Source organism: Populus trichocarpa, chromosome 12, assembly GCF_000002775.5.
Source record: "Populus trichocarpa isolate Nisqually-1 chromosome 12, P.trichocarpa_v4.1, whole genome shotgun sequence".
Classification (NCBI taxonomy): domain Eukaryota; kingdom Viridiplantae; phylum Streptophyta; class Magnoliopsida; order Malpighiales; family Salicaceae; genus Populus; species Populus trichocarpa.
This window is the reverse complement of record NC_037296.2, coordinates 12,563,890-12,589,403: the sequence shown is the minus strand read 5'-3', so window position 1 is coordinate 12,589,403 and position 25,514 is coordinate 12,563,890. Positions and strand designations below refer to the sequence as shown.

Here is a 25,514-nt window from a genome sequence, read left to right as displayed (position 1 = left end):
CTTGGATTAGAAGATATAAAATTGCTTTCCAAACTTTGTACCGTGATTATTGACTCTAGGGAATTCAGTTGGGAACCTGATAGTGACACGGCCAGGAGGATTTCGATAAAAAAAAAATCTAGTGAACTTGGGAAAGTTTAATCATCCGAGGACAGAATATCTGCCCTCCAGACGTGGTGATCAGTTGCAATTGAATATTTTATATTATAATTACCATAGTCAACTTTTTATGAAATACCCCCGAAAAGATTTTTCAGAAAGTTCACCGTCCTCCGAAATGAAACCAGTTACTGTAAAGCTATAGTTTGTGTCAATCTTTCAGGAGAAGAATTGAAATGCAAAAGTGAGCAAAACAATATATATTAGGATAGAGCAAGCTGTAGATTCCTCTTACGAAAATGGCAGGCATGGAGAGTCATAGAACTTGGTCTTGTTGAATTTCAGTCATATTTTGCCGAAGCAAATACTTGGAGTGGCATTAGGATCAGATAGGTGCACCTTCTGAGCTGATCAAATTGGCTCACCTGCTGGGATTCATCAAGGGAACACTCGGGTGTTTGGTGAAGCCGTAGAATCTGCATATATTCATTGAGGATAAAAGATTCCACAAAACTCATCCAAATGCACTGCAGTTCTTTGGAACTTCGACATCATACGATGCTTCAATGGTCTTGATTCTGTTTCCATACAATGTCACTTTCAATTGAACATGATTGACATAATTATCAAATTTATTGAAATTTGTTTGCATCATTGGTAGATGGAGCAAGGAAAATGGTTTCTTTGACAAATTTCTCAAAAAAAAAAAAACACACAATACTTTACACCTATACAGTCATGGCTGACTAGTTGATATGAAAACACTTGATGATCGAAGCAATTTCCTATCATTGCGAAGAACAGGATTGTGACTACAGAAGGCGAAAAGGAACACCCAAAAAAATCTCAGGGCTTCCTTCAATCTTCCTAGCATAATCGATCGACTTCTTATTGGCTAAGAAGACGAGCTTTATCATGGCCACCAGAGCAAGTTGGATAGTAGCATGATTTAACTTTAAGCAGATTCTTTCCCTTAGGAATGACCCTGAATCTTCGCCCTCTCTTTCCTTTCTTCTTTTCGATGGTCCCTGAGAGCTGAAGGAGAAAAACAAAGAAAATATAAGTTTTTTTACAATGTAATAAAATGTAAGTAATAAATCTTGATGGGCATGCTCATTTTTATGAATTCAGTTTCTGGTTTGCTTATCAGAGGAAGTTCTCCAGTACATTTATATTTGTAGTTCTGTGTGAGTTGTTCACTTAATTATTGTGTAAAGATGAGTACGAAACCAGATTTCTGCTCAATAGCTTTTCATAATGGTCATTTTGAAAAAGATAGAGAGAGGCTCAAGGATTCGCTTTAGAGCTTATAAGAACCATACCTCATTAGAATTCACTGATTCAATGACCTCGCTGCTGTCCTGATCACTTGATAATTTTTTGTCTGTGTCATCATCCTTATCTGCAAGATTACAGCCACCATTCATGGTGAGTAAGCCTGTAGTGACTTTAATTGGTTTGATTGTTTTCAATCGTGTGTAGTTTGTCAAAATATGTAAGAGCTGAATGCTATTACAGATAAATTACCTTCGTCATCTGTATTCGATGATTCAATAAAATATACTCTGAAACTCGGCGATCCTGGACATATGCAACTTTCATCCATGCTTCTGAGTTCATCTTCTAGTTCCGAATCCTGTTCATTCTTATCTCCACACATTTCTATTCCATTCACATTTTTCATGGCTGTGTCCATTGCCTCCAAGGTCTTGTGCTCTCCATCTTCTCCATGTTTGCTATCTTGTTTGTCGCTCGTTTCATTATTATATGGTGCTGCTGATGCCAAGCCTTGAGACCCTGCCACTGGTGTTTCTACCTCCTTCATTTGTGTGCTTGTTTCATTTGATATTATATTTATAGAGCCTGCAGGCAATGTTGCTTGTTCACATTGTTTGTTGAATTCTGGTTTTAATTCCACAGCCTTGGCAATCTTGACATTTTCAGTCGTTGTTTCGTCACATTCTGGGGCCGGTGCCACCTTCACATCATCCTCTTGTGAGGATATACTCCTGCGATCATTATCTCTTGGAGAGCTATCACCATCGGAAACGCCATCTTTAAGCAGTTCTTTCTTAGAATGGTTGGGTGAATCTTTCACAATACGTGCATTTTTCTGTCTTTTCATCTCCTCATACCTCTTCCAGAGAAGGGGCCGAAGTTTGGCTGGCAACACATCAGCTCTATTGTCAGGCCTTGATCCACCACACCCCATTGGAAAACCAAGTGTACGTTTTTGTTTCTGTCACACTTGGGAGATAGAGAATCGAATGAATTGTGCATGGAGTGGGCGAAGAGATATGTAAGATAATTTTGACGTGAGATTTTAGGATTTATTACATTCGGATGGGTCCGTACAGACTGTTTTCACAGTTGTCCATGGCCATTTATGGGAAATTAGAGGATTTCAGGTATCGTTACATCCATTTATAGGAAAACATGTTCTATTGGTGAGCCTTTACTTTTTATATCAATTGAAAGAGTCAAGTTTGAGCCTCCCTACAGCTATGAAAAACAAAAAACAAAAAAACTCTGCTGTAGACGGCATGTGGAAGGATATATATGCTTCTGCTTTTACCTCCTTGTTTTAGGCCCTTGGGGCGCTCTGACAGGATTCCTACAATTACTAAAACTAGTCATGCTCCTGAATAGCTGGAAAATGCCTCAACAGCCCCAATGTTCACCGCAGGTTAAGAATATTGGGACCCTGAATTTAACACCACCCTAATTTTGAAACACGAAAATAGTTGTCTTCAGATATGATCTGAATCTCGTTACGTAACAAATATTATCGAAGCAGTATTCTTTCAAAAATTAACTCCTGAATTTTTTCACGTAGACCAGCTAGCTCTGTCGATGATACTGATATATATGTACGGCATCTCACTCACTATGAGCCATCTAAAGTCCATGCTGTGCACCCTGATGTGATGTGAGTTTTTGAGGATGGTGTCATCATATGAAAATCAATTTGACCCAATCTTGTTCTACAAATTTTCAATGGCTTTGAAAAAAAAAAGATGGCAACGAAGTTACATGTATGTATGGATTTGACTGTTTAGTTGACTATATGATATAACTAAAAGGGGAATTTATACTCAATACTATATTTATAGGCTAGAAGAAAAGATATAGGCCCAAGAGAATATATAATTGACCAAAATAATTAAATCAGATTTAAATTTTTATATATATATAATTTTATAAGCAGTTTTTCTATACAAAATAATCCAATTGCTTATCGGATTATTGAATCTCTCGTGATTAGATCTAGAAGTTGCTGCTTGGGTAGATTTTATTATTTTCCAAAGTTTTTTCAGCTTTATTGTTTTATTTCAGATTTTTTTTTAATTTTCTTTATGCTGATTCTTAGTTGTTTCATATTAGATAAAGAGTTTTTTTTCATGTATTTAAGAGTCCTGCGAATCTACGAGAAGACAACCACTATTATATTTATTTTTCCAAGAATAAAGCCATGAATTTAAAATTTTAAAGTTGAAATTTGTATTTTTTTTCTTGCCCGTCAAATCTTGGGTGTTGTTCTGTGCATGTAGCTTTTGCCTGCGTCATATGTTATATATGCACCGTCAGGCTTCAAGTACTTCACTTGCCACGTGGAAGAACAGCGTAGATGGATTAACTTCGGACAAAGTAGCAGACAAAGTACAAGAAAAACCTATCCAGCAGAGGAATCTGAGATCACTAGAAGTGAAGAACTAGGGCTTAACCTTGAGAAGACTCATGACGTGTGGAGGAGGGCGTCTACAGTACACCCATGCATGCATATTGCTATAATTTATTTACTCTTAGGAACCTGATTCAATAATACTTGACTCTTGCTTAACTCAGAAATATAAATAAAGGAATTAATTAAAAGTTTTAGCCCGAGTTGTGCTTGTCCGACTCATGAGTATCTATTACCTCTGCAGATATATAGGAATTTAACTTTCCAGAATTTAAAAGAGGAATTATATATTGAAGGTGAACACCATGTGCTGATGTTCTTGCTATTATATATAAGATTCGAATTTGTGCAAGAAGTTTTCCTCAAGCATTGCATTCCGGTCCTTCGTTTTCTAAAATGTTACACTTGTTCCATCTGGTTTAAATGCTGTTGCATTTTAATACATTCATATCAGCTAGGGTAAAACTGGCCCGACTGAAGAGTAAGCTGGTTTTAACTCAAATTAAATGTCAAATCTGGATGCATCAAAAACCAAATATTTGCTGAACATTTTGTCCTCTTTGGAAATTTGTTTTGTCTTTTTAATTAATTATATCAACATTTAAAGAGTTAATAAAATCTTGGAATTAAGCAGTATCTGATATTTTTTTAATTTTTATAAGAGAGGCTTTGAACTTGAGATTCTCTAAATGAGAGATATTGAGGTGGAATCTCTATCAAATATGTCTATAGATCAGATTGATAAGTCTAAATTTAAAAAATAAAATCTGAACGAGTCTAATAAACTTTATAATAAAAACATGTATAATTTTTAAAATAATTATTATTTGTTTTTAATTTTTCTTGTTACTTTGTTATTCCTTTCCCTTCTCGCTAAGGTCTATTTAGTATACTATTTAAATAATTTTGTATATTATTGGCATTAGATTGTTTTGACATTCAAGAATCAAGTCAGAGAAATTCTTTCTTTAATTTTAAAATATATAAAATCCGATTTTTTTCTTTTCCCTGTAAGCTAAGATATGGATGGTTGTCTTCCGTACGTCATACATGTTGGCACAGAAAAATCGTTGTCTATTTTTTTTTTTTTTTTTCAGAGAAAAATGCGCACATTATTTTCTCCGCATTTTGAGTCTGCAAATTAAAACAAACAATATCCATTCTACTAATGTACCTTCCAAGAAATTGTTGCATAATTTTCTTCGATATATATATATGTAATAATATATCCATTTACCTTAAAGGACAAACAGAAGACAGGACATATGTCAGTAATACTGCTTTGGTTCTTTAATTACATGACAGGTTCAAAAGAAATTGCGGCTACGTACTGCTTTGCTCATGATCTTGTTCATTTGAAGAGATGCCAGCAAGACTACTAGAGCTCGAACATGCAGACGAGGCAGAATCAAAAACAATCTCGTCTCTCCCCATAAAATCAAAGAGTCTTGGCTGAGTTCCCCCAACGTTGTCATTTGTACGAGTTTCAGTTATCTCAGTTGTTGCTGCGCCTTTGTTTTTCAGGAATATTCGGCATACAACCCATTTGTCCATTTGAAAAGATGAATTCTGCTGTGGACATCAAGCTTAATGTTATTTGGTGAATTGAAAGAGGAAAGTGATCGACATTCTTTACTCGGAAACTTTATAAAATATGAAAATATTTTGCTGGCATGAGCAGTGAAAACTATTTACTGTTGCATAAAATATGTAATAGTAACTTGCCTGGGCTGAGTTTTCTGTCTGTGGAAAATTGCTATCTGTAGTTTCTACTCCTAAATTAACAAGGCGATATTCATGCATGACCCAGTCAGTTCTGGATCCATGTGGAGCCTTCCCTCTATAAAAAACAAGAGTCTTTTTCATCCCTACAACATGGTTATTCTTCCAGCTTGAAGAAACTATTTGTCTGTCTAAGCCAGTTGCTTTCCAATAACCTGACGAACTAGCTCTGTTGACCCTGTTTCCATTTGGATACTTGGCCTCCTTGTTGCTGAAGAAGTATCTTTCTTGCTCCATGTCACCTACAACACATGCATGATTACTTCTTTTAACTTTCAGTGCAGTTAGGATTTTTACAGGAAAAATATTGAATATTAATGTAACACTATTAGAGCAATAGACTAACCTGGCAGTTCCCAGGGATCATACTTGCAGACATTGACCTCAGGAATGACTGAAGCAGGCAATGGCCATGAAAGGATTTTGCGTTTAAGGTACTGAAAGACAAGCTCTTCTTCAGTTGGTTGGAAGCGAAAACCAGGAGGCAATCCGCTCATTCCATCTCTTACAAAGTTGAAGTTTTCCATACCAAAACCTCTCTTGAAAGGAAACTGGCCTATGGCAACTAAAACAAGGTAAGGGTAAAGCAACCACAGGTAGCTGTTTGCAATGCACTAGAGGTAATCGGGTTGGGTGTGTTGTAGGAGAAAAGAGAGGGCTCTCTTATATATATTTTCCAACAATGTTTTTTGATGCAAACTTTAGAACAAGAAAGTATATGTTAGTTTGACAAAAGGCTATTCAACAAATAATTCTTTTTTAAAAAAACAAAAAAGCAGGACAAAGAGATTGTTGCTCAAATTAAGTTTGTTTATGATCTTCAGGTAAATCTCACGGTAGAACTTCTTCCTTACAAGTTACAACCAATAGAAGAAGAAATAATTTTTTGGAGGGTAGGACTTGGTCGGTAAATGGATTTGTTTCATAACATGGGGAAAAAAAAAGATTAAGTCCTTCATAACTAGCTAGAACGAGCAAATTTAAATATTTCCAATATTCAGCCATAATTAAATCCCTCCTTTTTTTACGATTGTGAATAATTAATAGCACTCGCACCTGCTTCTTCTATCGTCTTTTTGTTTTTTTCTCAATAAAAAGAATTTAGAGGTTACACTATATATATATATATATATATAGATGTTATTTTGCACACCTATTTTTATCCAAATAAATTGAAAATATAAGTTTTTAATTTAACCACTAAATTGCATTTGCCTTTTTTTGCTTTTACTGAATTAAATTAATACGAAGCATCTAATGTATATCATATGATGAATATTTCAAAAAAGAATAAAAATTCAGAAGGTTTTTCATTTTGGGATAGACCCGAACCTCCTCGCATGAATGAAGTCATATGATGTCATATTTACTTATTTTATATACGAGAGTGAAATACAGGAAATTAACAGGAAAAAAAAAAAGCAGTCAGTGGCTATAGACAAGGTGATAAGAGGTTCTTTAACGGGACCATGCATTCAAGTTTTTTGAGCTGGGAAAATAGCATGGACCAAATAATTCGTACCCTTTCCTGCCATTGCACTATTACAGACACCATGCCAAGGCAAATGATCATTTAACTTCTCAAAGTAAATTGCAAAGCTACAAAATGATTTCTTACCCGTTTCCTTGATCTCTTGTATTGCTTCTACTTTTCTTCCACCTCGAAGTCCTTCTTTTCTTGTAGCTAGTGGTTCTGGATTTTGAGACTTAAAAGCACTTTTTTTTTCTTTTTTCAATATATATATATATAAGAAAAGGAACCTCAATGCTAAAGAGCCTCAAGTCTTCACTTTCCAGAGTGGATAGATTTAGTTTATGCACAGGCATTATTGTAGCCATCAATTCTTATTAATTATAAGGTGTTTTAACGAGCCCACATGGCTTCTTTTTTCTTGTCTTACGTGTATTTGCTAAATTTGTCAGGGAATTAATGTTTTTCGTTTTGATGAATATTTCAAAAAAGAATAAAAATGGAAGGATAGCAAAGTTGAGACTTGAAACAAAGACATGGCGTTCCTCTTCCCTATTTTGCAAGAGAGATGAATGTCCATGAATGGTTGAAAGATTTTAATGAGTTGGGTTTGGAAGAAAACCAATAAAAGTCTTGTTATTATAAAATTAGGATAGTGTTTGTTTTTGTAGTTAAATTGTGTTTTTTAAAAAAAATTAAAAGTTTTTTAATTTTGAATTAATATTTTTGATAATTTTGGATAGTTATAATTATATGTTGATGCTAAAAATAAATTTTTAAAAATATTTTAATATATTTTTAAAGACAACAACACTGCTACTTTGTCAAAAACCATCTAAAGCAAAATCCTTTAAAAGGATATAAATAATAAGTCAATGAAGGAGATCGTTTCCTAAATAAGTAGGACATGAGAATCGGTACTTTCCTTCACTGCGAAGATGTTGCCTTTTTCTTTCCATGTATTGTTGATTGAGAATTTGAGATCCTTTCCCGGGAAAGACATAATATAATAATACTGTTGTTATAATTATTTTTTAAAGTATTTTTTATTTAAAAAAATATTAAGATATTTTTTATATTTTTTAAAAATTATTTTTGATATCGGTGTATGAAAATGATTTGAAAACATCAAAAAAATATTAATTTGAAGTAAGGAAAAAAATAAAATAAAAATTCAACTTTTTAAAAAAATATTTTTAAAACATAAAAATAAATAATTCTTTTTTTTTTAGTTTAACGTGGGTGTCCGGGCCAGCTTGCGCGCACCTCGACTAATCCCACGGGCCCTGAAGTTAACGACCATGTAAGCCTCCAGTGGCCATCATACGAGCAACCACAGGGCTCGAACCTGAGACCACAGAGGGAGCAAACCTCTTGATCCCAAGTTTTTACCACTGGGCCACCACCTAGATAGTTAAAAATAAATAATTCTTTAATTTATGTACTTTGTTGCTAGCCATTGCTTTAGACAACAATAGCAAAAAACGTACATTTTTGTGACCTTTTGAGTCTGCAATCCTTTCATGTGTATATTATTTATATGTCAAGCATTGCTTCCCCCCGTCTTTTATTCTTCCCAGCACGACTTCAACGAGCTGCGGGTTTAGCAATTTCTTTTCATGACTGTTTCTTTCTACTAATGGTTAGGCTATGTTAGTAACCGCACTACATGTTTCTTTTCTTTGAGTTTTATGATAAAGATGATTTTCAAATTAATTTGCATGTCAATTTAACCTTGCGGGGGAAACTTTGATGATGTTTCAAAATCCTAGACGTTAAGGAATGTAGGTTTTTTTTAGTGCTTCGATGATATGTTTAAACAAATATTCTTGCTATTTGATACATTTTTTTATAACCAGGAAAGGTGGTGACTTGATGTCGAAAACCGATTACCTGCAAAACAATCTTAGTATCTTTCTAGAGGGAGTATTCAATAAATATGCAAAAGAATATTAAATTCTAAAAACAAGATTATTTATTTTTGTTTTGTTATGCAATGAATGCTTTGTAAGAGAAAGTTGTGCTGTGTTTATATATTGAGAATTGAAAAATTATAAACTTTTTATCTGGGTGGTTCATGGGATATTTATACCTCATGAATGTTATCATTTTGCTTAAATGAGAAGGATGAAAAGTCATTTTATCCTTGTAGCATCAATGAGGGACAAATATATCTTACACATGTATTAATGAGTGATAAATATCATTACACAAACATTAATGAGAGACAAATATTCCTAATACAGACATTAATAAGAAAAAAATATTTCTTATAGATGTATTAATATGAAATGAAAATGTGTTGGGTCAAGGGAAACTCTTGTACATTTATAGGTGTAAGTGGAATACAAACTTTCCAAGTAAATCCTTTGCATTATATTATATGCAATAAGAAAAATAATATGCAACTCATCAAGGATGAGGTGCACATAATCTCTTGACACTTTGCATACAGGTTAAGAAGCTTGGGTCATTAAAAAATCTAAGGAGGTCAGGCATTGAGTCCATGCCATAAGCTTGGACTCAAACAATACCCAAGACTAGACTCAGGTCGCGTGTCCAGGTCCAAGGATGCCAAGACATGGGCTCGGGTGCCCCGCCTGGCGCCTTAGCCTTAGCGCGTGTCCTAGACCCATAAGACGCTAGGTTGTGCACTTGGGCCCAAGCCACGAACCTGGACCCAAACCTGCTTTTGAATCCCTTTAGAGTCTAGACTATCGTTAAATAGGATTGGGCAAACAAAAAATTGTTTGAAAAAAATGCTGATAAATTTTGATCCATCTCTTTGATCAAATTCATTGGGATAGTAAACATAGATTCTTGGAGACTAACTAGGATGGTAATTGCCTTTTATGTTATTATGATGTGTTTGAATTGTACAAGAGATCACAAGGAAAAATATTTGTCGTAAATGCACTAATCTAATATTGAATGACTTCCTCAATAACTTAAAATGACTTTTATTTTAGTATTCGTAATTGTTTAATTTTTTAAAATTATCTCCACCTTAAGACTCGAAAGATAATTAATCCAATGTTTGGATCTTGGAAATTTAAGAACACAATTAATCGGAATATTTGTGGGTAAAACCGAGTAATTAACGTGTAATTAGATGATGGCTTTGATTGGGAAAATGGTTTGTTGGGGACTTAATCAATAATGGTGTAGTAGTTGGTGGGTACATTTGTCCCTTTCCCTAATATCATATAGTTAATTTCGAATCTTAATTGCTTTCAGGATTATTATTAGAGGATTTTGGGTGAAAAGATGAACCCATTAATGTATAGAACAACTATGTCTGAGATCAGAAAGAGCATAGCTTCTTTTACCATTTTTTGGTCAGTATGTTGACGATCATGCATGCAACCTCCCTTTATCGAGATTCAATTGCCAATTTTGTAATTGCTTGATCGTCGAAAAAGCCAATGCTTAATGCAGAAGAAAATTTTGTTTATGTGTGATCTTGCTGCAGCTAGCTAGCACACTTTCCGTTCCATGAATGTGCAGCCCACTTTCTCAGCTTGGTTGCTTCTTCTGCTATACAAATGGTTAATTTATTGCTTGCTTTTTTTCATAAATATAAGCTTTGACTCATCAGAAAATTGGATCCATGTTTTGAACCAAAAAAAAGTTAAACACTTGCTTAATCCTATTGCTCAAGTGTAATGGTCAAAATGTAGCCTTAATCATGTAAAAGTCTCCCCATACAACCTTGGTTTATTTATTATGACAAAAATAATTGATTATAGGGATACCTAGCCTGCAATATAAATTACAATTATTATTAATTCTTTTCAATTTTACGAATTAGAAATTAATATCTTGGGATTATTTTTCACATTTTATAAAACTTTAATTAAAACCTGTAAATTTTATGGAACTTAGCATCAACAAACATTTAAGATATTGTTTACTTGCTATCTCAAAATGAAAGAGATGAAGATAGTGAAGGTTATTATCTTAAACATTTAAAACATATTTCTTCTATAAATAAAAATTTACTCCAGAATTATTATAAAAATTAATTATTTTGTATATTTTATTTTAAAATAATAATTAAACGTATACTTAAAAAAATTAGTAAGGAAAAAAAATGTTTGAGATCTTTTGGTTATAAATGAATAGCATGAGTTTCGAAAAACTTGCTACAAGAAAAGTCCATTGGACCCAAGCCCAAGAAACATTTTTTAAATTCTTGCTATCCTTTTTTTTTTTTTTTGTACCAAAGGGCAACCCTAGCTTAGGGTTTTTGAAAGAAGCGGTCGTCAAATTAGAAGCAGGGTTTTAGGCCTAGAAAGAAAAATCAAAGAAGCAACTAAAAAATGGATCCTTCAGCACTTAATTCACCTGAACTGGAACGATTTCTCACTGTAAGTTTAGAGTCCCTCTTGCCATTTTCACAACTTCCTAACTTTACATTCTTGAGCTTTATTTTTTGAAAGATTTACACTTGGTGTTTCTATTTTCTTGGTAAGAATATGGTTTAGTTTTTTTAATCATTGAAGGTCTCATCTTTTTGGTCATTATTATTAGTTCATTGATTAGTTGTCTGGTTATCATAATTTTACCTTAAATCTTTGTTGTGTATTTAGCTGCTTTTGCTGAAAGACTCAAACTTGATCGGATATTTGATATGGTTTGATAATTTGGGTGATGGGGTTAGTGGGAAATTTTCTGCTAAGGATTGTTTGCTGATTCGATGAGTAAAGTTATTTTTTTGAAAGTAAATTTCTGGTTTATTATTTTAGATGATATTCTTATCGACTTTCCTAGTATAGTTGTTGGTTCTTGTTTCTTTTTTAGGGAAGGTGCTGTTGTGGTTTTAATGATTTGATTTGCTTTGTAAAGTCTTCAGAACTATCACTTGGCTATCATGGATTTAATTGAATAGGTAATTATACTATTTTATGTGTAATCATTGCATATTTGCTTAGAGTGGAGAATTAACGAGCAAGAAAGGCTATTTGAGGGGAGTGTTGCCTTGTAATTTGAGTATCTTAAGGTAGTAATGAATCGGGGGTGGTCGTTATTTTCTGCTGGAACTTCGATATTTTACAATTATGCATGTGATTCTCATTTTGGAATGATTTTTTTTTATTTTTCAGGAAGAGAAGGAAAGAGCTATGGTTAATGAGATGGTGGCAAAGCTTACAAGTGCATGCTGGGACAAATGCATCACGGGTACACCTGGGAGCAAATTAAGCTCAAGTGAATCATCTTGCCTCTCTAACTGTGCTCGAAGTTATATGGATATGAGTCTCATCATTATGAAGCGCTTCCAGTCCATGAACTAACTTCATGGAGAATTGGCCTACTGTATTGATTTGCAAGATGCAGCTGTGCTTTAGCTTCTGTCATTGGTTAATTACACTAGTTGTACCCTTCCTCATATCAAATAAGAACAGCGTGCTTTCATAATATTTATGACTTGTGATTTGTGAATTGCATTGAATTCGTGAGCAATGATAGCTCCATCAAATACAGGTAGTAAATCATGTACCATAAGAATTCATGCGGCCAAGAATCGAAACTGTTGCGAACTTCCGAAAGTTGTTTAGTATGTTCTTACAAGTGAAGCCAGCCCCGACTGTGCAAGTTCAGTCTGTAACATGAGGTCAGCTGTTTATCTCAAATGGTTTAAAGAACCAACGGTGGCAAATCTTAGCAAGCTTAACAACCACTTTGATGTGGCTGAGTTAGCCAGGCACCTCTTCTACGTTCTAAACAGAAGGCTCCGACGACAAGAGCTCATGCTCAATCTTTCCCTTCCAAAATCTAGCAAAACAAAGACGATCATTACAACACCCGTGCAGGGATTGATCGATATTGCAAAACATAAAATATATAGCAATCACTTCTACTCACCAAAAAAGTAAAGATTTATGGTGGCACAACTGGTTTTGGAAAAATTACAACGGCCTAAAACCGTAAACCCATTGAAACAGATCATTATACATGGGGGAAAACGTAGATAACGTGAGGGACCAAGAGCATCAACGGCCAACCAATACGATAGAAACATATCATTCTTTTTTCTTTTTTTCCTTCCTTGTTCTGTACAATCATATCTTCTTTTCATTTTACAACTTTGTATGCCTCTTAGACTGCTGAGCATCTGATGTCAAGTTGTCACCAGTGCCACAAGCCGTCCGCTCTGATTCCCCCATTCCAGCTGCTGAAGCAAGATCAGGTGATATATCCCAACTGCCACTTTTTCTCCCCAAACTTGGTCGTCTGGAATGCATGACGCTACGCCCTTCCATACCCTGTGGGGGAAGGATCCTGCTTAAATCTGGTGAGACATCAGTCAATCCACGATCCTCATGTAGACTGTCATCATTTCTTATTGTTCCATCATAATCATCCGCATCTCCTGCAGCCTCATCCCAGACTGGCTTCCTCCCCATCTCTACATCACCAGCAGATTTTCCCACCCCTGAACTGACAAAACTACTAGCTACCATTCTAGGTGGAATGGTGTTTTCCTTTGGAACTTTTGCCCTGAAATTGTTCTTAGATGGATGAATGCTAGAGCAAAATATCTCCATGAAGTTCTCAATCAAACCTTTGTCAAATGGGTTGGCTAGCCCATCATACCGGTATCTAAAGTTCTCATAAGTAGACTGCCAGCAAAAAAAAAAGCAATAAATATGAGTAAACTAGAATATGACATTAAACATGAAGAATGAAACAGTTTTTTTGGCAAATATATATCTATTATAGAAGCAGAGTGCAAAGCAAGTGGCAATGGAAGGGATGCAACAAGAAATAACTGAAGGTGATAAGAGTTTACACATGAGGATATAAAACTAAAAGTGAGACACATTATTGATTTCAATGGACCTTGACAAGGAGAGTTTCTTACCTGGTTTTTACTGATGAGATATGAATGGAACACAGTAAGACCACCAACAAACCAAACTGAAATAAAGGTGTAAACTACTAGTGCAATAGAAGCAGGAGCTTTGGACATTGCTTTCCAAATTGATGTCTCCTCACTATTCATGATCCTTGTAATGTAGACCCAGCAAAATGCATGTACATATATGCAAAGAATTGTTTCGGTGAAAACAAACATGACGAAGAACCGGTAGTTCCGCTGCATCCAAAACCAGAAAGACAAATCCCAGCTCAGAGAATGATCATCATCACATACACAAATTTAAGTGATGGCAAAGGTCAATATTTTGCCAGTGCAAGTACTAGCTAGATAGCAACCTGAAAGATAATGAGTTTAGCTACAAAAGATCCTCCAACAGTATATTGGGCAGCCTAGGCAAATATTGACACATTCAAGAACATTATCAATGAATGCACACAAATTTTACTAATTCTGGCACACTTCCTAAAATTCAATATAACTGAAAAGAATATCCACTTGCTATTTTTGGCATTTTAAGGACCTTTACTTCTGCAACTGGTTCAGTTATACTTTAAATAAGAAAAAAAAATGGCATGCACTCCTTGGATGTCAAAGGATTTTTCCTAATATTAACACAGTATCTTGTGATCTCGGATTTTGATCACTTTGAAGTTTGAAGCTACATAGCAGGAAGGTTATCTTCAAATATTTTGTAACAAAACACCGGCTAACCCCACAAATAATTAGTGTCATTCCACCATACAACAATGATGTCACATATTTTCCCTTGTTGATCATGCATTTCATTAACAACTTAGTTTGTATATTTCTCTTTCTTTTGATGGGGAGCCTACATCCAAATATGGTTGATAATGACAATTCAAACAATCGGAATCGAGTAAACACCATGCTCAATGCACGACAGAAAATTTCATGTTTTCCTAAAACAGAGTTCTGGAGATGGCACTAGTTAGTTAAGATTTAACGAGTAAAGAAATGTCACGAAGAAGAATGATCATTACCAATCCAATGCACTGACCAACCCAAGGGCAGTGATGATCAAATCTTTCCACACAGTTATTGCATATGGAACAGTGAGAGCAGCGTGGCGGCCTATAAAGCATGCAGGTATCACAGTACTTGGTCTTCACAGTCATCCCATTGATGATAACATCCTTTGTGCGTGGCAAACGAAAAGGTGGGGTTTGGCCAGGAGTAAGTGGAGTTTGCCAGTCATAACCTTCTGGCTCTGGAGGATGAGCATTACGAGGTATTATACCAGGATCCCTTGCTGATGTTAGTAGAAGAAGGGTTAAATCCTGGAAGAACAAATACATTCATCAGTTAACAGCACATAACTATGTTGGAACTTTCTGCCAACCTATAATTATTATTTCAAGCAACTCCTTCAGCTACACTTTAATGATCAAATAAAAGCATTTGTGCAAACAAAGTGGCAACCTCAAACTAGTTTGGGTTGGCTGTATTAACTTTTTTCTCAATTTGTTGCTTAGGGTCAAATTTTCAGTAATATGTTGTGAGATAAATGACCTTTTTATCACTTCAAACCCAAATGATTCTGATCCAGCTCTTTTTCTCTTTTAATTCTGCTACTTAAATTGAATCACTCTTCTGCATTGGTGCATCCAAAGAGCATTGCTGTAACCATATCATCACAAACGATCCTCCATAAACTTATCCTCAATGAAACTGAATCCACTTTCCTATTATATACCAGTGTCACATTTAGTCCCGTTTTATATTTCCATGTATGCATCCTAAATTTTAATCTCATATATGCACATTTTCAGAAAACACTGCTTATTCAGTCCTAGAACTCTTTTCAGGTTTGAAATTAAGAGATCAGTCTAACTTGTTAAGAATCCAGAGAAGAACACATGACAAAGGGAAATCCCACACCCCTTCCCACCAAAAGTAAGGAAACCCCAAAGAGGACACACTGTTGACACTTTTAACATGCGCCAAAAGGTCTATTGCAACAAGAGCAGAATGGTTGTTTCCTGGATAAAGCACTCATGTTATGTTAGGATGATCAACTAAGGTCTCAACATAAATCACATCCATATAGCATAAATTCAGGTTTTCCATTTGGGGCATGCTTGAACACATACAAATTTTCAAACTCGCAAAAATTCATTTCTTATCAGCCAATAGATGAGTAAATATGCTACAGTAATAGAAGCAACAAACTAAAGCCATAGTTATATGCTGTCATTGATATATGCATGTGCCACCTTATAACCTTTATTTATGCACTAAACTTGATTGTTACAGAATAGCCCGTATACTAGGACCTCGAAAACAGAATAGTTAATCGACTGAGCTGCTTTTAAAGGAAATTACTAAAATGAAGGCTCTGTGATTGTCAGAAGATGGGAACTGCTATCTATTTAAGCTTTGTAAAAACTCAACATAACAATTAACTGAGTTCATTGTTAAGCATATGGTGCTTCAGCAAGCAGAAGGACAAAAATTGAAGAAAAGAAAATTACAGAACTTAAGAAAGGAAGACTACTCACTAGTAATGTCAGAACGATAGCAACGACTAATATTGATATTCCCAAGTGATGAGAAAAATCATCTTTCAGCTTTCTTGCTACAAAGACACAGAAAATAGCAGCAGGAACCACAATAAGAAATATGGTTAACAGAAGAGATCTCGCATCTGGTCCAAAAATAAGCCTCCCCTGAAGCAAGAAAATCTGCATACAAAACAACCAACTGTGGCATTATGCAATTATCAACTATTGTCAACATGAACGAATAAAAGAAAAAACCCTCGCAATGGCATAATAATATTTAAAAAAAAATGTTGAAAAATAGTAGCAATATCTACATTATGCTTTTCACATCTTTGAATCACGAAACAGAAAAGGCCATGATATGTTGGAAAGTGATTTTTTCATTAACCTCACTAAACCGAAAAATTGATTCACGGCAGTAACAACAGCTGCAAGAAATCTAAATTCAGTTACTCATTAAACAAACCAACCCCTACCCATTTCACAATAAGCCAACTACTTGCAAAATAATTTACTCAAGTGAGCCATAAACAGAAGTTGCGAGCATAAATAACTCAAATTGACTGCTAACGTAAGCCCCCCAAAAAAAAATCCATTTTTAACTCCTTTATTCCATTCTTAAACACCCCAAAATCCAATCTTTATCCTCAATCTCACAAAATCTCACACTTTCCTCAACAAAAACCCAGAATCCAAAACTAGAAATTAGCTTACATTACTGCCTTTCCATGCCTGGTAAGTCCTGAGCTGATCCTCCCCATCGTCACCAGTAACAGAAGCGTCCACCGTAGCTCCGGCAATCGGATCAGGAGGAGGTGGGACCACATACATGTCTCTCATCCCTCTTTTTTGTTCTCTCTTTGTAAGGTCAATTCTGGATAGCTGCAACGCTTTGCAAAGTGAAAACGAAAAAGAAAAGAAACACAAATAAAAAAAGCAAATAAAGGCAGCTCTTTTAATAGTACCGCACGATAAAAAGCAGAGACTATTTGACTTTTACTTTATTTTTGTTAACAAGACAAATTGGATTGGTGGGGTGAGGTTCAAGCTATGATATTATGGTTTATGAGGTAGAAACCACCGCCAACGACGGCGTAAACGGTCGCAGTCGAGCTGTTCATCTAAGTAAATGGCAGAGTACAAAAATATTATACTATACAATCATTCAAGAAAGTTATGTATAACGGCACGTCTCAACAGTTGATTATCTTGTTTTCGGTGATAAGGACATTACTGACAAGGAATCTTTTGAATTCTAAATTCTCAGACCTCAGTTTCTTCCTAATGTCAAATGTGCCCTAAGAACTCTTTTTTTTTCTTTTTTCTTTTCTTTTGTCTTTTTAATGATAGTGAGGTGGAACATGTTATATTCTTAAACCAAATAAATATCGTTAGAAAGACAATCAAATTGATTGGTGTGGTAAATTGCATTTGTTGTCATTAAACTTGATTCAACTATGAAGTTGGTTTAGATTGTAAGAAGTTATTAAGTTCGAGGTTTAATGTTTGAGTTTCCATAAGTTAAGCAACCAGCATAGTTTTGAAACCCGGCCTAGTGGGTCGACCCGCGACTGGAACCAGACCGAATTGATGAAAAAATAGAAAAAATCATGACCCGGTGTGATTCGGCCGACCCGACGGGTTGACCTGGCAAAACTCGATTGCAACCCATTGACTTTTGTTTTTTTTTTATTAAAACGACGTAGTTTTGAATTTTTTTAAAATAGAGATTGACCCAGCCGACCCGATGACCCGGTCAAAACCTGGAACCCGGGCCTTGGACTGGGCCGACCACAAAGCCGGGTTTAAAAACTATGGCAACAAGGATCCTTTCGAATGGACCTAATAATTCATTTGTTGTTCGTATACTTGTATAGCCTTTTTTTTTAATTTAAAAAAACAATTGTCTTTAAAAATTAAATAAATAATAAATAAAGGAAAAGAAGAAGTTGCCACTGTACATTAGAATAGCAAAATGATGAAATTACCCCGCCAAAAAAACCTTTTAACTAGGTATTGAAGATAAGATTATTTTTTCACAATGATATAATTATCTTGATAATTTTTATAGGATTAGGTTGGGTTTTTTTTGTATAGAAAAAATATTGATTTACCTCTATTAAAAAAAAACATGTTGCTTTTCAATAAGGGGTATTATGATCTTTTTATTTTTTTTTCAAAATTGTGAAATCACTTTGATTCCTTTAGAGATAAAATCAACATAACTCTTTTACAAGAGATTTTTTATCTTTTTATCGTGGTTTTTCTTCTTCTTTTTTGTAATATCATGTTTTCTCTCCCTATCTAAATTTCTACACCAACCCCTTTAAAATTTTAGAACAACCCTTTAATTTGTTAATTATTTAGATTTGGTCCCTATATTTTTTTCATAATTTTTTTATCTTGAATAATTTATAAAATCAATATGTTTTATCAATTATATCCCCCTTCAATTTTTTGCCTTCTTTCAAATTTAGTTTTCATTATTTTGATTATTTTTTTTTTTTGTCTTAGTAAGTTCTTTAAATTGATACTTTCATTTATCATTCTTTATTGGGTTTTTTTGCTAATTCTTTAAATTGATATATATTTTTTTAATTTCATCCTCAATATTTGAAATCATTTTTTTTAACAGTTTATAAGATTAGAATTCTTTTTCTATTTAATCCTCTTTTATTTTTTTTATCTTCAAAATTAGTTGTCATTCTTTTTATTGTTATTTGTTTTATTTGAGATAAATTTTAATTTGAATTTATTTTTATTTATTTTCTTTCTTTAGAATTTTTCACTGATTTTGGAAATAACTTGTATTTTCTCGGATCTTTTTAATTATTATTCTTAGCTGGATTTACTTTAGCAAATCAATATTAAATTAGTTAGGAATTAAGTTTTTTTATTTGTTCCGGGTCTAGAATTTAATGGGTTGCGAGTTTGAAACCTTTGCCTAGATTTAGAAGGTTTTCCTAGTTTTTTTTCTTCTTTTTTTAAGCTGATATTTTTTTATCACTTAGCATTTATGTCATATATGTTTTTTCCTTTCTATATGATTTTTTAACCATTCTTTTTTTATGGGTTCCCATATTTTTTTAGGTTAGTCCATATTTCACTCTTTTTTTCTTGATCAGATCTATGCCCCGATACATATTTAAAAATAAATAAAGAATAAAATATGCTTACTTCACAAAATTATAAATGTTTTTAATTTTATCTTTCTTTTATTTTTTATCTTTCAAATCTGGTCTCTATTCTTTTTATTGTTATTCATCTTGTTTTGCGTCATCTTTTATATTGTTATTTTAAAAAAATATATCCTTCATGGGTTTTTTTATCAAATTTGATCTGTTATTTTTTTTATTGCTATTTTTTTTTCTTTCGCGAGTTAAGCTTTTTAATTCAACCCAAGTTCAGGATTTTCACATGTTATAAGTTTTAGATTTTAGACCAAATTTAGAAGGTTTGCCTAGATTTAAGGTTTTATTTATAACTTGATGAATAAATGAGTGTATTGATCATATTATTATTTAGAGCGTGAATCTAAAGAAAAGAAAAATATAGTTTTTTTAAATGATAATTTAGATATAGATAAGTTATTTAAACCTCCACAAAAGAGAAACTTTATACGAATAAGCTAATTAGAGATGTCAATGGATACTCGTACATTAGGTTTTTTCATATCTATACCCTATTGATACTTGCACATTATGTTTTTTTCTTTTAAATTTGATAATTATTCCTTTTATTGCTATTTTTTTTCTTTTGCAAGTTTTTCAAATTAATATTTTTTTCACGATTTCATCCTTAATTCAAAATTAAATTGATTGGGAATTAAGTTTCTTGATTCAAATCGGATCCGGGATTTCATGGATTACAGGTTTTAGAGATTAGATCAGGTTTAAAAGATTTGTCCGGGTTTACTTGATTTCCCCCCTTTTTTTAAGCTCTTTTTTCACTTTTTTTTTAGAGTTTTGCTTTATTAATTTTTTTACTGTTTTTCTTCTATGGGTTTAGTCTTGGGTTCATAACTAATGTCACTGGTTTCAATAGTCAACGCAGGTTGATTTTTTTTGTTCTTGTTTTTAAATTGTTTTATTTCAATTTCATCAATTAACATTTGATGTATTGGAAATTAGTCTTCATGCTTTTCTTTCCTTTCCTTTCAAGTGGTTTTTTTTTTTTTCTATAAGGTTATCTCAATCTCATATTCACGGTCACGGAGTTTGTGAGCTAACCTAGTTTAATTGTGGTTTTTTGTTGCTTTTTTTAATATATTTTTAGTTTTGCCTTTTAATATTATGTTTTTGGATATTCTAGATGGCTTTAGGTTGGTTTTTTCTATTTCTTTTTATTGTTATTTATTTGTTAATTTATTGATTATTATTGCATTTTTTAATTCATAATATTTAAATTATCAATTGAATTACTAACTTAGGTCTTGGGTTTTTTTCCATAGCATTTTTTTATGTTGAAATTTTTTTTGAATGATTCATAGCGAAGCATCGACTACAAATCTAGTACGAACTAAATAATCTTGAATTTCAAACTTTTTTCTATTCAATCGCATTGAAAGTCTTAAAAAAATATTTTGATTCGAAAACATAGTTAACCAATAGGTAATGGTATATTAAATGAAAATTTTGAAATTTAAAAATTGTGTCATTGTTACATAATTTAACCATTATTAGATATCATAATCAATTTCTTATAAATATATCAAGGCCAACCAGTTAAATTACCATATAAAACACTTAAACTTGTTCATGTGCACTAATATCAGGTATTGTTTCCTTTTATCACACAAATGAAACCAATCATAAATGAGAATTTCTTAAAATAAATTATAATAGATAATTTTCTCTTTGATTTTGTATTCATGTTGAAAAATCAATTTATATCATGTATTTGTTTTTAGTCAATTGCATTCGATATTACTAAAATATGATAAATTTTATTCTAATTCATCGCACTAATTAACTTTGTAACATAAATAACTTCTTCAGTGAAATGACATAAATACTTCAATATGTTAATTTTAAAAAATTTAACTTGAAAAATAATTAATTTATTTTATTGTCTTTAAAAAATATAAAAAAGAACTTCCATGTTTATACCTTTCCCTCAAGGTTTTTTTTTTTAATGTATATAATTTATTTGGTTATTTATATAATAGAGAAGGACAAACTCCTTTGTGTAGCGCAATATCCATCGAGTATTCTAATAATAATAATAATAATAATAAAAGTTAACTTTTTAAGTTTTCAGGATTTTATTTTCTGTTTAGAAGTGTGGTTATGGTTGTTTTTTATTCATAAATGTATTAAAATAATATTTTTTTTAAAAAAATAATTTTTGATATCAACGTATCAAAATGATCTAAAAACACAAAAAACATATTAATTTGAAGTAAAAAAAACTAAAAAAATATTAAATTTTTTTAAAAATATTTTTAAAACGTAAAAATAAAACAGCTGAAAACTCGATCACCAACACCTGTAACATGGCCACCAGTGCAACCATCCTTTAGAATTCAAGATAGCTTATTTTATTTTAATTTTCTTACGTGCATTCGGTTCAAATAGGTTTGACCATATATCGACAGAATACGATGCAGCTAACCAAAACAAAACTAAAGAGTATAATTTGATTTTCAACGCGGATTTAAGAGTTAAAATAATATTTTTCTTCTTACAATGATCGATTATAAATCCTAATTTTTAATTATGAATCATTGATCGTGTTTATTCACATATAAGACAAGAATATACTCATGAGATATTGATTAATTTAAATATAAAATTACATAATTGGTTTAGTCAAAGTTGTAGCGGTATGATTTCACCTTACTTGATAGGTTGACTTGGTCTCAGCCCAATCAATCTAGCCGAAGTAATAAAAATCAGGCCATCAAAAAAATTATATAAAAAAAGAATTGGCTTTTTCTTAAATCTCTTTTAAAAAAATAAAGAATCACATTTGTGGGGTCGATGCTTACAACCCATTGATAAACCTAACGACTCAATGACCTAAATACTTAGTCATGTCATGTTCTAAATTGGGTTTCAGATTAGTTATCCATAAATGACTAACACAATTTAGAAGAGATCAACTCTTAAGATGGTATTTAATAAGAAAGTTTCAAGAGAATAGCAATGATAAGAAAATGAAAGTTATAAATTTTATCTAATTGCAAGTTGAAAGGAAAATCAATGGAATGGAGAACAAAGAATATATATATATATATATATAAAATCTAGAATCAGTCTTCTTCGGGTTGGAAGGAACTTGTCATCAAGTCGTCAAAAAACATTATCAACCACGAATATTCTTTTACATGTGGTTCATTTTATTATGGATCCTAAATATCTTTGCGTAAACTACCTCATCATTGGTCCCTAACATAATACATTTGTGCAATCCATCCTATTATGGGTCATGAACGCAACAACTTTGTGAGGGTCGCCTTATTATGTCATTTGACAAGTATTTGTATATTAGGTTCAAGTATTTATGGGTGAGCAAAAAAACTAAAAAACCGATTAAACTGAGAAAACTGGAAAAAAAATAACCGAAAAAACCGAACCATGAAAAAAACGATTAAACCGATTAAAATTTTGAAAAAACTGACCGGTTCGGTTCGGTTTTATAAGCCTGAAACCGAACTAAACCCAAACCGAAAGAAAACCTAGCCAAACCGGAAAAACTGAGCCAAACCGGTTTGAACCGGTTTTTGTCCTAAAAAACCGAACAGAACCGAAACCGGTCGGTTTGAACTGGTTTCAGTTTTTTTAAAAAAATTCTGTTTGGTCACTTTTTTTATATAAAAACCAAACCGAACAGAAAATGATCACCCCTACAAGTATCCTTCATACCTCAATTTATGAGAGCACTTGTTTCTTTTCATTTAGGAAGAAATATAATATGCATCAGTTTCAATAATTTTAATTAATGTCTAATCTCAATAGAATATTCACCAAGAATATTTAAGAACGAAACTTTGATGTAATAGAAATCTCATAATTATAACAACTTTATAATTTTCTATGTAAAATATTTTTGTTCCACAAACTTTAACTTAGTTGTAGATTCATTAATCAAAAATTAGATTAATTAATCGGATATATTTGAATATTAAAAATAAAAAAATCTTTATTATTAATAAACATGTTTTTCATAAATAATAATAACTAAAAAAAACAATATCACCCTAAAAATCCTCAAGCAACATCAGAACTTGATGAACCTTTCATGGGTTCTTTTTGGATGTATTTGGTCGGCTTTGTACTCCATTTTTTTATAGTGAAATCTTGCTCCCTCCCTCCCTCGCTCCCTCTCTCTATGTTAATGGAGGAGGTAATTTACCAAAAAAAAAATATATATATTTGTGTTTTTTTATTTCTCATGTACTTTTCTCAATATTTTTTTTATTATAATTCATGCTTTACAAAAATATTACTTTAAGATATAAAAAATCCCTAATAAACTGGTATCAGAACTAAGTTTAATTACACTAACACTTTATTATCAACATTTACACGAGAGGAGCAAAATCTCCCTCAAAGCACTTTACCTTGCATCAAATTATGGTACAAAATATCATACTATAAGAATAAAACTAGCAGATACCATGCATTATGCAATAAGCTTTGTTACAGCAAAAAAGAGGTCCTACCGGGAGTCGAACCCAGGTCGCTGGATTCAAAGTCCAGAGTGCTAACCACTACACCATAGAACCACTTTGTTAGACTGTTTGACTTTTCTAATTATATTACTACAAGTCATAGACCTTGTTTATTTTTCTTTTTAAAACAAGAGGGCACGTTACAGTTACACTTCTAATGTGGCATCCTTCTTATACATTTCTTTAAGCATAGCGGTGACGAGGGTAGTTTAGACCATTCTCTAGCTCGATTTTTATATTCTTTTAGTTTGTTTAAATCTCAAATGGTAATTAACTAAATTCTTGCTAAGTGCTGGATAATGGATCAATACCTTTACTTAATAAAAAATCTTAAGAACAAGTAAAATATATTTGTCAATATGTTTTATAAAATGAAAATTATTCTCATTTAACTTGTTAACTTTAAGTAAAAAAAATAAATTACCCAAGACTCCATGTATCAGAAATATATAAATAATAACAAAAAAATATTTTTTAAATATTTTTAAAAAATTATATTTATAATTTTTCTCAAAATATCATTTAACTTAAACCAACTCTTATCAATTATCATCATATGTGGAGGCATGTGGTAGCTGGTAAGCACCAAGAGTTTAGATTCTAGTAGTTTAGATAAAAAAAAAGAAAAAAAAAAGAAGCATAAATGAGCATGCCAGGGTCAGTGTCGGTTCTCAGGCATTTTGGGCTTAAATTCTAGTAGTTTAGATGTGGCCGACCGACTCAAACAGCCCATCGCTTTCGAGCTGCACTTGTGGCCCACTAAAACCTCCAAGTAATATTTTTCAAGACGTCAACGAGGTTATATCGTCAAATATTTTATGATATTATTGATGATGTCAAAATTAAAGTTTCGGCGGCGTAGTTTCAATCACCCATTCTCTCTCCATTTCTCTCTCCTCTCTCATGCCATGTCATCCTTGGCAATAAATGCATGGAAAAATGCATGCAGGGTTTTTCAATATCATAACCGTTTTGAAAATGCATGAGAGGGAAAAGCTTGCATGGAAAAGTACATGTTGACCGAGATTTGTGCAGGCTAAGAAAGTTTGCAGCGGGCTAGGATCCGACCCGTTTAGGCTTGGACTTCCCAATTTTCCAGCTATTTGGGCCTGGCCTGCACAAATAGCTGGAAAATCGCTGGCTTGGCTTGGCTTGGACTTCTTCTCTCTGTTTCCCAGCTTGAATGTTTTGTAATGGTAATTGAAGCAGCTGCCAGCCTAATGACACAACTTAATACAGAAATTATATCTGCCTAATATTTGATGATAATCAATAAAGAGGTTATTGATTGGGAAATTCCTAAAAGCGATTGTTAGTGTATGAGAAATTAGTTACATTTTATTTTTTTCTTGAGAAAGGAGGCTCATGGCATTCTTGTCTGGACTCCAATTTTGTGCTGG

General features: G+C 32.8%; 4 protein-coding genes and 1 non-coding gene across 7 annotated transcripts; 1 reads left to right on the top strand and 4 right to left on the bottom strand.

Annotated features, from left to right (window-relative positions):
• Nucleotides 1–713: 713 nt before the first annotated feature.
• Nucleotides 714–2,537, bottom strand: LOC7484869 (uncharacterized). Its single transcript, XM_002318120.4, has 3 exons — nucleotides 1,627–2,537; nucleotides 1,422–1,501; nucleotides 714–1,134 (listed from the first exon to the last, which is right to left on the bottom strand). The coding sequence occupies exons 1-3, from the start codon at nucleotides 2,309–2,311 to the stop codon at nucleotides 988–990; spliced, it is 912 nt and encodes a 303-aa protein (XP_002318156.3). The 5' UTR covers nucleotides 2,312–2,537; the 3' UTR covers nucleotides 714–987.
• A 2,385-nt stretch (nucleotides 2,538–4,922) lies between these two features.
• Nucleotides 4,923–6,220, bottom strand: LOC7454584 (NAC domain-containing protein 83). 2 transcript variants are annotated; one of them, XM_024582912.2, is made up of 3 exons: nucleotides 5,910–6,220; nucleotides 5,507–5,805; nucleotides 4,923–5,353 (listed from the first exon to the last, which is right to left on the bottom strand). In XM_024582912.2, exons 1-3 carry the CDS (start codon nucleotides 6,088–6,090, stop codon nucleotides 5,105–5,107), a joined length of 729 nt encoding a protein of 242 aa, XP_024438680.1. In that variant the 5' UTR covers nucleotides 6,091–6,220; the 3' UTR covers nucleotides 4,923–5,104. The 2 variants fall into 2 exon arrangements, with proteins under 2 accessions (XP_024438680.1, XP_024438681.1); XM_024582913.2 differs by having other exon boundaries at nucleotides 4,923–5,350; nucleotides 5,910–6,219.
• Nucleotides 6,221–11,245: 5,025 nt separating this feature from the next.
• On the top strand, nucleotides 11,246–12,454 carry LOC7484868 (mitochondrial import inner membrane translocase subunit TIM8). The gene is made up of 2 exons (XM_002318720.4): nucleotides 11,246–11,404; nucleotides 12,140–12,454. The coding sequence occupies exons 1-2, from the start codon at nucleotides 11,357–11,359 to the stop codon at nucleotides 12,326–12,328; spliced, it is 237 nt and encodes a 78-aa protein (XP_002318756.1). The 5' UTR covers nucleotides 11,246–11,356; the 3' UTR covers nucleotides 12,329–12,454.
• Nucleotides 12,455–12,767: 313 nt separating this feature from the next.
• Nucleotides 12,768–17,705, bottom strand: LOC7454583 (probable protein S-acyltransferase 7). 2 transcript variants are annotated; one of them, XR_008056970.1, is made up of 6 exons: nucleotides 17,154–17,609; nucleotides 16,437–16,619; nucleotides 14,919–15,215; nucleotides 13,900–14,133; nucleotides 12,900–13,657; nucleotides 12,768–12,809 (listed from the first exon to the last, which is right to left on the bottom strand). XR_008056970.1 is itself a non-coding variant. In XM_002318118.4 (5 exons), the coding sequence occupies exons 1-5, from the start codon at nucleotides 17,277–17,279 to the stop codon at nucleotides 13,115–13,117; spliced, it is 1,383 nt and encodes a 460-aa protein (XP_002318154.3). In that variant the 5' UTR covers nucleotides 17,280–17,705; the 3' UTR covers nucleotides 12,861–13,114. The 2 variants fall into 2 exon arrangements, 1 of the variants encoding a protein (XP_002318154.3); XM_002318118.4 differs by lacking the exon at nucleotides 12,768–12,809 and having other exon boundaries at nucleotides 12,861–13,657; nucleotides 17,154–17,705.
• A 6,391-nt stretch (nucleotides 17,706–24,096) lies between these two features.
• TRNAQ-UUG (transfer RNA glutamine (anticodon UUG)) lies at nucleotides 24,097–24,168 on the bottom strand. Its single transcript has one exon. It is a non-coding gene; the product is annotated as a tRNA-Gln (tRNA).
• Nucleotides 24,169–25,514: the final 1,346 nt, after the last annotated feature.